This window comes from Misgurnus anguillicaudatus, chromosome 6 (assembly GCF_027580225.2).
Source record: "Misgurnus anguillicaudatus chromosome 6, ASM2758022v2, whole genome shotgun sequence".
In the NCBI taxonomy this organism is placed as follows: domain Eukaryota; kingdom Metazoa; phylum Chordata; class Actinopteri; order Cypriniformes; family Cobitidae; genus Misgurnus; species Misgurnus anguillicaudatus.
Genome location: NC_073342.2, coordinates 6,941,467 through 6,953,732, shown reverse-complemented (window position 1 = coordinate 6,953,732; position 12,266 = coordinate 6,941,467). Strand labels below are relative to the sequence as shown.

Sequence of the window (12,266 nt, the reverse complement as noted above, 5' to 3'; positions counted from 1 at the left end):
AAGCAGTCTTTAGTATATGCACAATAGAATAGTCTTTAACATGTGTGCTTTTCAAAGGCCTCAGGATAACACCAGATCTGAACACTTTAATATGAGCACATCAATTTAGACTCTAGTATATGCACAATAGAATAGTCTTTAACATGTGTGCTTTTCAAAGGCCTCAGGATAACACCAGATCTGAACACTTTGTATTATAAACACACCAAACAGACTATCATGTGCACAATTAAATGGTCTTTAGTATATTAGGTCAACCGTTGGACTACTAGGCCTGGAAAAACTCACATTAATAAATCCCCAACATACCCAAACAAAACACCACTTTGCTTGGAGCGCTCCACAAAAAAAAGAAAAAGAAAACAATTGCCTGCCCATACAAAAATCTCTCTAAATTTAGCGCCATACTCGCTCTCTCCAGTATAACAAACATCGCTCTCGTGAAGGCAAAAATACTCTCGTATTACACATAAACCGAGGAATCATCAACATTGACTCCCGCGTCAATATTATACCATACACGCACTTCAAAGCAATATTATGCAGTTTCAGTACAAGAGAGTAAAAATATACCAACATACTCACAGCAGTGCAACCCACTGCACACTCCAACAACAACAGAGGAGAAACGCGAGCGAACCTCAACCTACACCTGAACGAGAGCGCGACCCGGCTCACAAGAGAGAGAGAGAGAGCCAGAGCCAGCGAGCGTCCGAACCAAACTCCCTTAAATAACTTCCGGTAACGCATATACACACGCATAAGCCCCGCTACCACTAATAAACATAAAATTCCGCTACCACTAATAGAAAAAATATTGACAACTGTCACAACAGGACAGATCTTCTAAAATCAGCATGGAATAAACAGCATATATTGACAAAGATTTTTATTCAAAGTTTAACTTCCCTGCTGAAAAAACCAGCTAAAACCAGCTTAAGCTGGTCAAGCTGGTTTTAGCTGGTCTCCCAGCCTGGTCATAGCTGGTCTCCCAGCCTGGTCATAGCTGGTGTATCATGCTGGTTTAAGAGGGGTTTTGGCGACAATTTTTAGCTGGTCAGGCTGGTCTGGCTGGTCTTAGCTGGTCAGGATGGCTGGTCTTAGAGGCTGGTTTTAGCTGGTCAGGCTGGTTTTAGCTGGTTTAAGCTGGCCAGGCTGGTTTAGGATGGTCTTAGCTGGTCAGGCTGGTTTAAGATGGCCAGGCTGGTTTAAACTGGTCAGGCTGGTCTTAGCTGGCCAGGCTGGTTTTAGCTGGTCAGGATGGCTGGTCTTAGCTGGCCAGGCTGGTTTTAGCTGGTTTAAGCTGGTCAGGTGGCTGGTCAGGCTGGTTTTAGCTGGTCAGGCTGGTTTAAAATGGCCAGGCTGGTTTAAGTTGGTCAGGCTGGTTTTAGCTGGCCAGGCTGGTATTAGCTGGCTTAGGTTGGTCTTAGCTTCTCAGCCTGCTTTTCAAAGTTGAATCAACGTCAGGGACCAAAGTTGCATCAACGTTGAATTACCTTTTGGTTTTGCAATGTGAATCAAAGTTGACTTCACATTGTTTCAATGTTGATTTCACAACATTTCAATGTTGTTTCAACGTCACACTTTCAACATAGGTGAATCAAGGTTGATATCGCAAAGCAGTTTTAACACACTTTTTAACACTAAATAAAGATTTTTACTTTAAATTTCAATACTCACCAAATGATTTGCTGTACAAATCATGTTTTTAGTGTAATTATTACAAGAATGCAACTTGCTGCTCATTACCTACAGTACAACCCCATCCATAAAACTAAACACCTAAAGTAGGTAAAGTTTGAATGTGAAAGATGGCATGTGCCTACCCTTTCTAAATAAACATGAAAGCAGCTGTTAAAATTTATCTTTTATAGATAAAAACAAATTCTTTCAAACAGTTAGGTTTCCAGTTAGTAGTGCGGAAGTGGAATATTACAAATACAGAATAAAAACATAAAATATGAAAACAAAATAATATTTAAAAGTCATTTTATTCATCTGAATAAAAAAAAATGTATAGGAAAACTGCAAATATGAATTTTGTTGTAGGTTTAGCTCACAGTCTTCTTATGGCCACCAACACCCTTCCATTCTGGCTCATACTGTACTTAAAACCCAATGAAAGCATCTAAAGAGAAAACAAAAGTTATTTCATTTTCAAAAATGATGAATTTTTAGCCCATGTATAAAAAAATCGTGTTATTGCACATCAGGGTGTGTGTGTGTTCTTTAATGGTCTGTCTAGAAACATAGCATAGCCATCTGATGAAGGAAGAAAGCTGTTGTGTTCAAGGTGACAAACAATAAGCTTCAATCAAGATCACCTACAGTGCATTCAGAAAGTATTCAGGGTAGACCCCTTTCACATTTAAATTTTAAGGTAGTTGCATGATACTGTAATTGTTTAGATATTTTCCTCATAAATCTACAATACATACCCCATGACAAAGTAAAAACTGAATTTTAGAAACTTCTGCAAATGTATGAAAAAAGAAATATTATATTTACATTATACAGATCATGCATCAATATCTGCAATTTAGCTCAGCTGCCTCCAATTTCTCTTGATGGTTGCTGATGGGTTCTGATGAACACATGAAGATATTTTGAGGAATGTCTGTAACCAAACTGACCGGAAGCACCATTGACTTCCATAGTAGGATAAAAGAATACTATAGAAGTGAATGGTGCTTCTGATCGCTTTGGTTAAAAATAAATCCAGGAGTTGCAAAGATTGCTGTGTCATACCCAAAAAGACCTGAGGCTGTAACTGCTACTTCAAAAGATGCTTCAACTAAGTACTGAGTAAAGGGTCGGAATAGTCATATCAACTTTAACCCCCCCCCCCAAGAGATGCTGAACAGAGCAAACATTGAGTGGTTGCTTTACGTGTGGGTCAAACAGCCTTTTGTGCAGTCCCTTACCAATAAAAGCTAAGATGGACTCCAGACCTTCTGGACTGTCTGTGAGAGACTTCAAACTCGTCCAGACCAACAAGGCATCTTGTTAGCAGACATCTCGACCTGATCAAAAAATTTGATTAGATGATGGTCTGGTCCTATTTTTAATATATGTTTTACAAACTTACCACAGGTGATCTGGCAAAGCAAAGACTTATAAACAGCATCTTCCCAAATCTCCTCTTCAGGCTCATCTATCATTGCGTTTGATAAAGTTCAGAAAAAGAAAAACATATTTCATTAGTATACAATCATAAATGTAATGTTTTGGTTAGAAATACAAAAAACTGTGGCCCAAGTACAACTTTGAAAGAAATAAAGAATGTTTACATTTTTTGTCATGGTACACTGTCACTTCATTACTTTTTGAGTGGTACAGATTTGGGCATCTGGAAAGACACATGACTTCACCTCTGTGTATTTTATCACACTTCTTCAAATTGCATGGTAATCTGCCTACAATATAAAACACATAATAAAATAAAAAACAAATAATGGCCCCTTTTCAAAAGAAATATAAATTGTGAAATACAAAACATTGTATCTTAGTTATTATGATTAGTAGAATTTGACCTGAATACAGAACAAATACTAAATGCATTGTAATGTTGTAGGGGAGATGCTTCAAAAATAAATGGTAAATGATTGATTTCTATTACAACATGCTAGCTTGGTGGTGCGTTACAATGGTGGGTGGTAGCTCATGGACATAGCCATCATTTAAAAAATTATGATTAAAACCATAATACATAAAGATAGAAAATAATGCTGTTATGTACACCACCACAAAGACCAATTTTATATGTCAACATGAAGCCTCTCTAAAACTTATGTCAACATCCACTCTGAACTATGAATTAACTTTTGTCTCTGTCTATTGAAAACAAAGGGTTTGAAATATGTAAGCCTACATACTAGGAATAGTGACATACAAAAGAAATGAATTGCTGTGCTGAACAATAACCATTGTATCCTAAATTATTTTCTTATATTTTCCTAATGACAATGATAAACCAGATATGCACTTTTTGAGCACTTGTGTTTTGGATGCAAATATAAACACAAAGTAATACTTACTCTTCAGCCAATGGAAAACATCAAAACACAACAAGAAAATGACCTGTAAAGAAAAGTGAACATAAATATACAATAGTTATTAATCCAGAATTGATGGCTTCTGTTTAAATTCTTAACAGTTTTAACAGGCTACTGTAAACTGTGTGCCCGTACTGTAAGTTAAATAACCTTACATTTACGCGTCAAACCCTACATTTAAATAACTTGCGTTATAATTAACTAAACAATGTCAAATACATTTGAAGAACGATGATAACACATTTTTATAGAAGGTAAGTTAAAGACAAATAAAAGATCTTTACTACATTAGCTCAGATGCGTCACGAGCTCAGTCAAACCACTGCATCAACATTCAACATTAAAGTTCAGAATATTTGAGTCATATCGAATTAACTGTTACTAAAAACAAAACAAACATAACTGTGAACTTATTTTAATGACGTAACCAGGAATTAATAAAAACTTACCTTAGAATTTGCCGTAGAAATGAAAACTGTCGTCTGAGGTAAACGGTTAAAATCCACTTTGAACTCACGAGGACGGAGGTGCGCGCCCGCAAATACGTGTGTTCGACTTCTTGCTGCGCTGACAGGTTGATAACGTCAATGTACCGCGAGAGTGTAATTTGTTGACTCGCTCTCGCGATACATTGACGTCATCAACGTATGATGTCTGTTCTCGCAGCGCAGCATGAAGTCGAACATGACTAATAACCATAGCTAATAACACATAACAAAAGACAAAATGTTAAAAAAAAACAATAAAGATGGTAAAAGAGATGTCCCACGTCCAGAAGAACTGAAAATTAGAACTTGTTTAACAATAAATTTTTCTTCTATTAAAATAAACAGAAATATTGTGCTTTTAAAACGTAGCTTTTTAGATCTTCATCCGGGGGTGGGTTCAATTATTTCATAAACATGCATGCACATTTTGTTCTAAATGGACAGAGCTTTATAAAAAAATAAAATAATTTTTTTTATTATAATAAAAGTGTAGTAACTGGTTTTTGATTTAACAACAACAATAAACATAAAAAATTATCTGCTAAGATAATAACAACCAATGATAATTATTTTAATAATTTAATAATAATACTTATTTTAAAAATAAAATATTTAAAAAAATTATTAGGCCCTACTATGGCAAACTAATGGGGGCAAAGTAAAAAAAAATATGGGGCATGTGTGGGTTTTCTGTGGGCATGCCCACTAAAAACCCCCATGGGGCTCAAATGGAAAAGTCATAAGGAGCCTGCTCGCCCTGCCCATATGGGCCCTGTGTGGGGCCCATTAGGGATGTGGTGTGAGTTTGCCCTGTCCACACTGTCCCACAGTAAACCCCACAGTGGGCCCGCATGGGCATGTTTTGCTTACAAAAGGCTGAGGGAGCTGTCTGTGGCACCGTAAAGAAAGCCGAGAAAAGGTTGGATGTTATTACATTATTAATGGTATTCTTAAAATTTATATTTCAAACGTTATATTTTAGACATTGTGATGAAAATATACTAAAAATAAAACAACCATAATAATGCTTACAAAAATAGCCTAATCCATCTCCTGAATTCATCATATGGAAATCACATGCCCCACCAGTGTTAAAATCAATGTAATAGTAAACATAAAATATTTGTAGCTTCTTAAACTTTATATAATATGAGCAACCTAGAAAATATTTACCAAAAAGGCACTTGTTTTGAAAGGGAAAAATAAAGATACAAAGATGATTTATTTGCAAGTGTCTAATATATTTTTAACTTGATCAATTACTTTTGTTAAATTTTAAAAATATAAGTATTTTCATAAAATGAGTTTTTACATTTTTATCTAAAGGATTCACAAATTAAAATGTCATAAAACAACCATTTACCATTCACCGTATGGACATTATTTCAACCAAATTTCAACGTTGATTTTTAAGCATTGCATTAACCTTTTGCAACCGTTTACCATTCACCGTTGTTTCAACATTGTATCAATGTCAGCATTGAAGGTTGGTCATGCCTGCTTGGTGGTCAGGCTGGCTTGTCTTAGCTGGTTTAAGCTGGCCAGGCTGGGAGACCAGCCTGGCCAGGCTGGGAGATCAGCTTGACCAGCCTGGCCAGCCTGGGAGACCAGCTTGACCAGCCTGGCCAGGCTGGGAGATCAGCTTGACCAGCATGGCCAGCCTGGGAGACCAGCTTGACCAGCCTGGCCAGCCTGGGAGACCACCTTGACCAGGCTGGGAGACCAGCCTGGCCAGGCTGGGAGACCAGCTTGACCAACCTGGCCCGGCTGGGAGACCATCTTGACCAGCCTGGCCAACCTGGGAGACCAGCTTGACCAGCCTGGGAGACCAGCTTGACCAACCTGGCCAGGCTGGGAGACCAGCTAAAACCAGCTATTTCCATCTTAAACCAGCTAAAACCAGCTTGACCAGCTTAAGCTGGTTTTAGCTGGTTTTTTCAGCAGGGTTGTAATGCCTCTTTAATTAAGTTATGCAAAATTTAAATTATAACATTTGTATTAAGATTGTGTTTCAGCTGACAGATTAAAACGAATAACATTGTTTAAAATGTGGAATAAGATATGTTGTACAGTGTGTAGAGTCTGTGGACTGTGTGCATATTTTCCTGCAAAGTTTTCTTGTAAATACTGTTTGACTTAAAATGCATGTTTAATACTCACTGTAGGAAGAGGTCACTGATTATGTTCAAAAGAAAAAGTCTGTTCAGGTAAACGATGTAAATCAGGGGTCGGCAAGTAACTTTGGCCGCGGGCCAATATTTTTTTTAGCCAGTAGATGGCGGGCCAACTGTTGTTGGCACACTTACGTCTTATTTTGAATTAGCCTAGTATAGGCTATCTGATCTTTTGTCAAGAAACATTGTCTTTATTTCCTATTTAAAAGACGAAAGACGGCATTAAAAATTGCTGAAAACATGGTAATGGGTCTGTTTATCATTCGTTCGATCGTTTTTTTTTTCAAATTAAAAACAAAAATGAAAAAATTAACCACCACGGGTTTTCTGATTTACTGGATTAGACATTTTTTTTTATTTAACTCCTTTATAGGCATAATATATCAGTGAAATCATTTTAAACAGATCAAGTACTATAGTGGTAATATTACAGGAATTTATGCTCTCATGAAATACTCTTACAGTCCGACTTTTGAACTATTCCTTTTTTTATTAATATTTATCCGGGACACACACATACACACCTAAGGTTTAAGGAGGTCTCCGCTGGACTGTTTTTTGTCCAGCTCCGACAAGGTTCTATTCATACATTAATTTGTGTTCACCCGCTTTATTTCCCGACCTGACGGGTCCGCAAAACTTAACGTCACGTTTCGTTTCCAGAATCTCACATTCAAATGTCTCTAACGAAAAGAGACAGATAATTTTAACTGTTATACAAAAATTGTGTTCGTGCCAATAAAAATATTATTTTAACATTGTATTCATTGTATTTATAATGAAATATAAATAATAAATTAAATAGGACAAAGCCTCTCACTCAAATTTCTCACCATCATAAACCGAGTTGGTTGCGGAGTTGCTGTTCAAATTGCTGAACATCCTCCTTTGCCAAATTTATAACGTTTTAAACGGAGGTAAAGATCAAAGAACTATGCGTTAGGAAAATTAATAATGGCTTTATTTTAATAGACATGTAAAACCATATTTTGGCGGATTACTTTTATTTTTTTAACGAATTTACCTTCCCATTTAGTCTTAATAATTAACGGTAAACGAACTAGACTTGCTGTTTTCGAAGGCAGGTCGAACCTTAGGTCGGGCTCGAGCCCCAAGTTCAAGTAGCAGAAAACAACAGTATTCCTTTCAAATCTACTTTAAAAGTGTGTTAGTTAAAATATTATTGCAGTAAAAGAGTTTATTTTTATCATATTTTGTAAAGTAGATTTCTAAAAGCCAGCAATTACTTTCCAGTAATTTGCAATGTCACGGAGTTTAACGTCTTCACGCGTGATGAATTGACATGATTTACGAAGTAAATTTGCAAATGATTCATGAAGTCATACCTCTGCAATTATTTGATCGATTGTGTTTTAGAAGTATGCTCAAACTCTAATGACAGTTATGATCGCGGATGCGCTGGTAGAGAAAGAGAACGAGAAAAACGGCCCGTTAAGATAGCTATTATACGCATTTTTTCAGGACATTCTTGCTATTTGTCAGTGTGTTATACGCGAATAAATAATAATGAAAAAAGTTCAAAAGTCGGACTGTAAGCGAATGAGACTTACAGGAAAGCATGGTTGCTATTCAAACCCTTATTAAAACCCTTATTAAAATGTAATCTGTTAGTACCTGATCTGTTTAAATTTATTTCATTGGTATATGTCTGCTAAGGTGTTCAATTAAAATTTGTTGGAACCCGTTTTCATTCCTTTTTTTATTTTTGATCTGAGCGCACATTCAGAAAACGAGTCGTTTGATTTTAGTTCAGGAAATAAATAATAGAAAAACAAGTCGTTTTTCTTAATTTTCTTTTTGATTTTGATTTGAAAAAACGAATGAAGGAATGATACACGGGTTCATTTTTGTAAACTGTTATTGTAAAATAAAAAATTCTGATTAAAAAAAAATTAAAAAAAGGATTTAAAAATAATCCGGCGGGCCAGAAAATATTGCTGGCGGGCCACTTTTGGCCCGCGGGCCGCCAGTTGCCGACCCCTGATGTAAATGAAGTGAGAGTGAGTTTGCATTGTGTTGTCATGCTTCAGTGATGTGTGAGTGTTTATAGTGCTGTGAGTTTAACACTTCATGACTGAGATCAGAACAGAACAGAATCTTCATCATCACACAAACCAAAAGAACAACAATGACTTTCATCTTCATCTTCATCTGGACACTTTTTATCCAAGGTATAGTTTATTAATAGAAATGTTAAACTATTGAAAGTGTAATGTGAAAAGTTAATGTTACACTGTGTTTTACTCTAACAGGTGTCAGTGGACAGATAACTGTGACTCAAACTCCCGCTGTTAAAACTGTTCAGACTGGTGAATCTGTCACTATAAACTGCAAAACAAATACACAAGTGAGCAACGGTTGTCCTGGTTCATATACTTGTATGGCCTGGTACCTGCAGAAACCTGGAGAAGCTCCTAAACTCTTGATTCAATATGCAAGTCAAAGACTCTCAAACACTCCATCAAGATTCAGTGGCAGCGGATCAAACACAGATTTCACTTTGACCATCAGTGGAGTTCAGACTGAAGATTCAGGAGATTATTACTGTCAGAGTTATCATGAGCCTAGTAGCACTTATGTGTTGACACAGTGATAAAGAGTGATACAAAAACCTCTGACAGTCAGACTCACAGTGACTGCACTCATACACCTGACAGATGATGATGCTGATAGTTTATTTCACTTACTATTGATTTATTTTCTATTATAGTATATTTAAAACTTTATACATAACTATTCATTTAATTTCTTATTTATTAATTAATTTTTAATAGTTGTAAATCTTATCATTAATTGCCATTGTGTATTAGTTTTTTAAATGCAAATCACCATGGATGATTTTTATAATATTTTTGAATACAGTTTAATTCACAATATTTTAACTGATGATAATCACTCATATAGTGAAACGTCAGTCAGTTTAGTCAACAGCTGTAACACAGATACTGAAGGAGTCACATGAGAATCAAACTAAACACACCAATCACTTCATGTTCAAGGTTCTTCATTTCATTTGACTGACAGTTATGTAAATTTACTTCATCTGCAGGTGTTTTCATGCTTCATTGAGTCAGGTTTATTTATAAAATGTGAGCTTTCATATTCAAAACAGACAAAATGAGTCAAAGACATAAAGATAGAATCTGATTTTATTTGATGAATTGTCACACAATTATGAGTGAATGAATAAAGCAGACATAGACTTGTGTTGTTTGTGAAAAGAGATGTGAGATGAGAGAGAGAAACACAGTTAGTCTGTTAGTCTTGATGTGAGACAGAGGAGAGAGTGAGTGGATCTACTGTGAACACTGATCTCTCCTCAATTCTCCAGTGACTTTATCACGCTGGTCTTTCTGTGTGAGCTCACAGCTGACTGAAATCACTGAGCTCCACTCCTGCTCAGAGAGAGTCAGACTGCTGCTCCAGCTGTACAGACCGTCCTTCTCCAGGAGAGCAACACTGCTGTACTGAGACCTGCTGCTGATCCCGTCCACCTTCCAGTTCAGACTCCAGTCTGAGGGGAAGCCCTTGTTGGCCACACACATCAGTGTTGCTGTTTGCTTTGTGGAAATCTCTTCACTGGACGGCGGCAGGACGCTCACTTTAGGGGGACTGTTGGCTGACAATCACATTAATAATCAATAACTCACACAAGAATCTGTGTTAAAAATAAAATGTCTTGATAATAAATAATAATTATTTAGTTCTCCTGAATAATTTTAAGGTTATTTGATCATATGGCTGAATTATATGGCTAATATCATTTTTCTCTTTTAAGGTGAAAGTTCATATTCACATTATGGCGTTAAGTATTTTATTTCATTGAAATACTGTTTGTCAGGTTGAAAATGATTGGTTATTGTAAAAACAATAATGATAACACTTTATTTTACAGTGCCTTACACATGTAATTCTTACAGTAAATTATGCATAATTACATTCAACTAACCCTAAACCAAACCCCAATCCTGTACTAAGTAAATGTTGTTAATCAGTATTACTCAGTACTTAAATGTATAATTACACTGTAACAGTGACACAGTAAAATAAAGTAAAATTGTACAAATAACTGCAGTTATAACATATTTACAGTTTAATTATAATATGTAATATGTAAATAATATAAATATATAAAATCTAAATAATGTAAACATGTTGTACAGAATATAAGTTTTGCTTCTGTAAACACTTTTTAACTTAAATTTTAGTTGTATGTGAATATAAATTCATTCATATTACAGATAAAACAACCAACATTTTTTTTTATTTGATTAAATACACATGAACACATAAACAAGTGCGGTTACAATTCACCATAAACTATTAATAAATATTAATGTTTTTGTATCTCAATTTTTCCATTTGTTGTTCCCTATAGTTAAAATCTCATAATAAATTGAATAATAAATTGAAGCTGTACTTTATTAACAAAATATTGAGTCTAAACAGAATAAGATTAGTTGTCGGGGTCCATATAAATATTAACAAATTTTGCAACAATTTTTGGAAACAGTTTGGAAAATTCAACAAACTTTATGAACAAATGAAGATTAGTCACACATTACATTATACCAAAACACTAAAGTCAAAATTATAAGCTGATCACAATATATTATTAATACGTAAGGGATAATCAACGGCCTGTTGTGCATTAATGAATTTTTACTACACAAACGCCCGACGTGAAGAGGAGTGCAATAAATCCTTTAATACATAGCAGGTCATTGATCATCTCGCTTCTTCCAGGGTCATTTGTCAAGTTAAAGGTAAGTTAAAACTAGTATTTCTCTTTACAGTGCAGTATTTGACCGAATGGCTAAAAATATTTTCAGTTACTAAACGATTTTATTTTATAATTTCCAGCCAATCAGAATCCCACAGATCATGGAATAAACTTAAATAAAGTGAGTTACATTCATTGTTTAATACCTGATGTATATATTTAGAAACAGTTATTTACTGTATTAAAATTATTATTGGATTATTTACTTACTGCCAACATCCAGTCTGGTGCCGCTGCCGAAAGTGTACCACAGTGATACAAACTAATAGAGCGACTGTACAAAAACCTCTACACACTTGACTGAACACAAACTACAGCAGAATATGCAACACTAACATCACACAACACAAACAAATATTGCGAAGAATGTCTCTGAATGTTTTTATTTAAATAATTAAAAAAAAAACTATTTCAAAATCTTTTCATGTTTGTTGCTTGATCATTGTATTTTCTCCAGTTTTTGTGGACACTTTGTAACTCTTAAACCTGCATACGCATGCACTTTACACAAATTAATTTTGCACAACAATGTTTTAATTTTATTCAAAACTTTATTATTTCTTTATTGCTTAACATTTTAGTTTTATTCAGAATATTTATTGTGTGCAAGTCCATTGAATAATGATAGTGTATATGAGCAGAAGTTTCCTGTCGTCTTCTTTGCATTGTGTTGTCATGCTTCAGTGATGTGTGAGTGTTTATAGTGCTGTGAGTTTAACACTTCATGACTGAGATCAGAACAGAA

The 12,266-nt window shown here is 35.2% G+C and overlaps 1 protein-coding gene and 1 long non-coding RNA gene across 3 annotated transcripts in view; both read right to left on the bottom strand.

Annotated features, from left to right (window-relative positions):
• Nucleotides 1–1,972: 1,972 nt before the first annotated feature.
• On the bottom strand, nt 1,973–4,914 carry LOC129415994 (uncharacterized). 2 transcript variants are annotated; one of them, XR_012369929.1, is made up of 6 exons: nt 4,505–4,914; nt 4,038–4,080; nt 3,291–3,416; nt 3,089–3,154; nt 2,925–3,023; nt 1,973–2,128 (listed from the first exon to the last, which is right to left on the bottom strand). It is a non-coding gene; the product is annotated as an uncharacterized lncRNA (long non-coding RNA). The 2 variants fall into 2 exon arrangements; XR_012369930.1 differs by having other exon boundaries at nt 3,291–3,412.
• Nucleotides 4,915–10,034: 5,120 nt separating this feature from the next.
• LOC141364420 (immunoglobulin kappa light chain-like) overlaps nt 10,035–12,266 on the bottom strand; it is an 83,053-nt gene continuing 80,821 nt past the window's right edge. The window contains exons 5-6 of the mRNA XM_073869107.1: nt 11,732–11,765; nt 10,035–10,357 (exon numbers count right to left, since the gene is read on the bottom strand). Coding sequence (XP_073725208.1) covers nt 10,035–10,357; nt 11,732–11,765 — 357 coding nt within the window. The remainder of the gene's footprint in view (nt 10,358–11,731; nt 11,766–12,266) is intronic.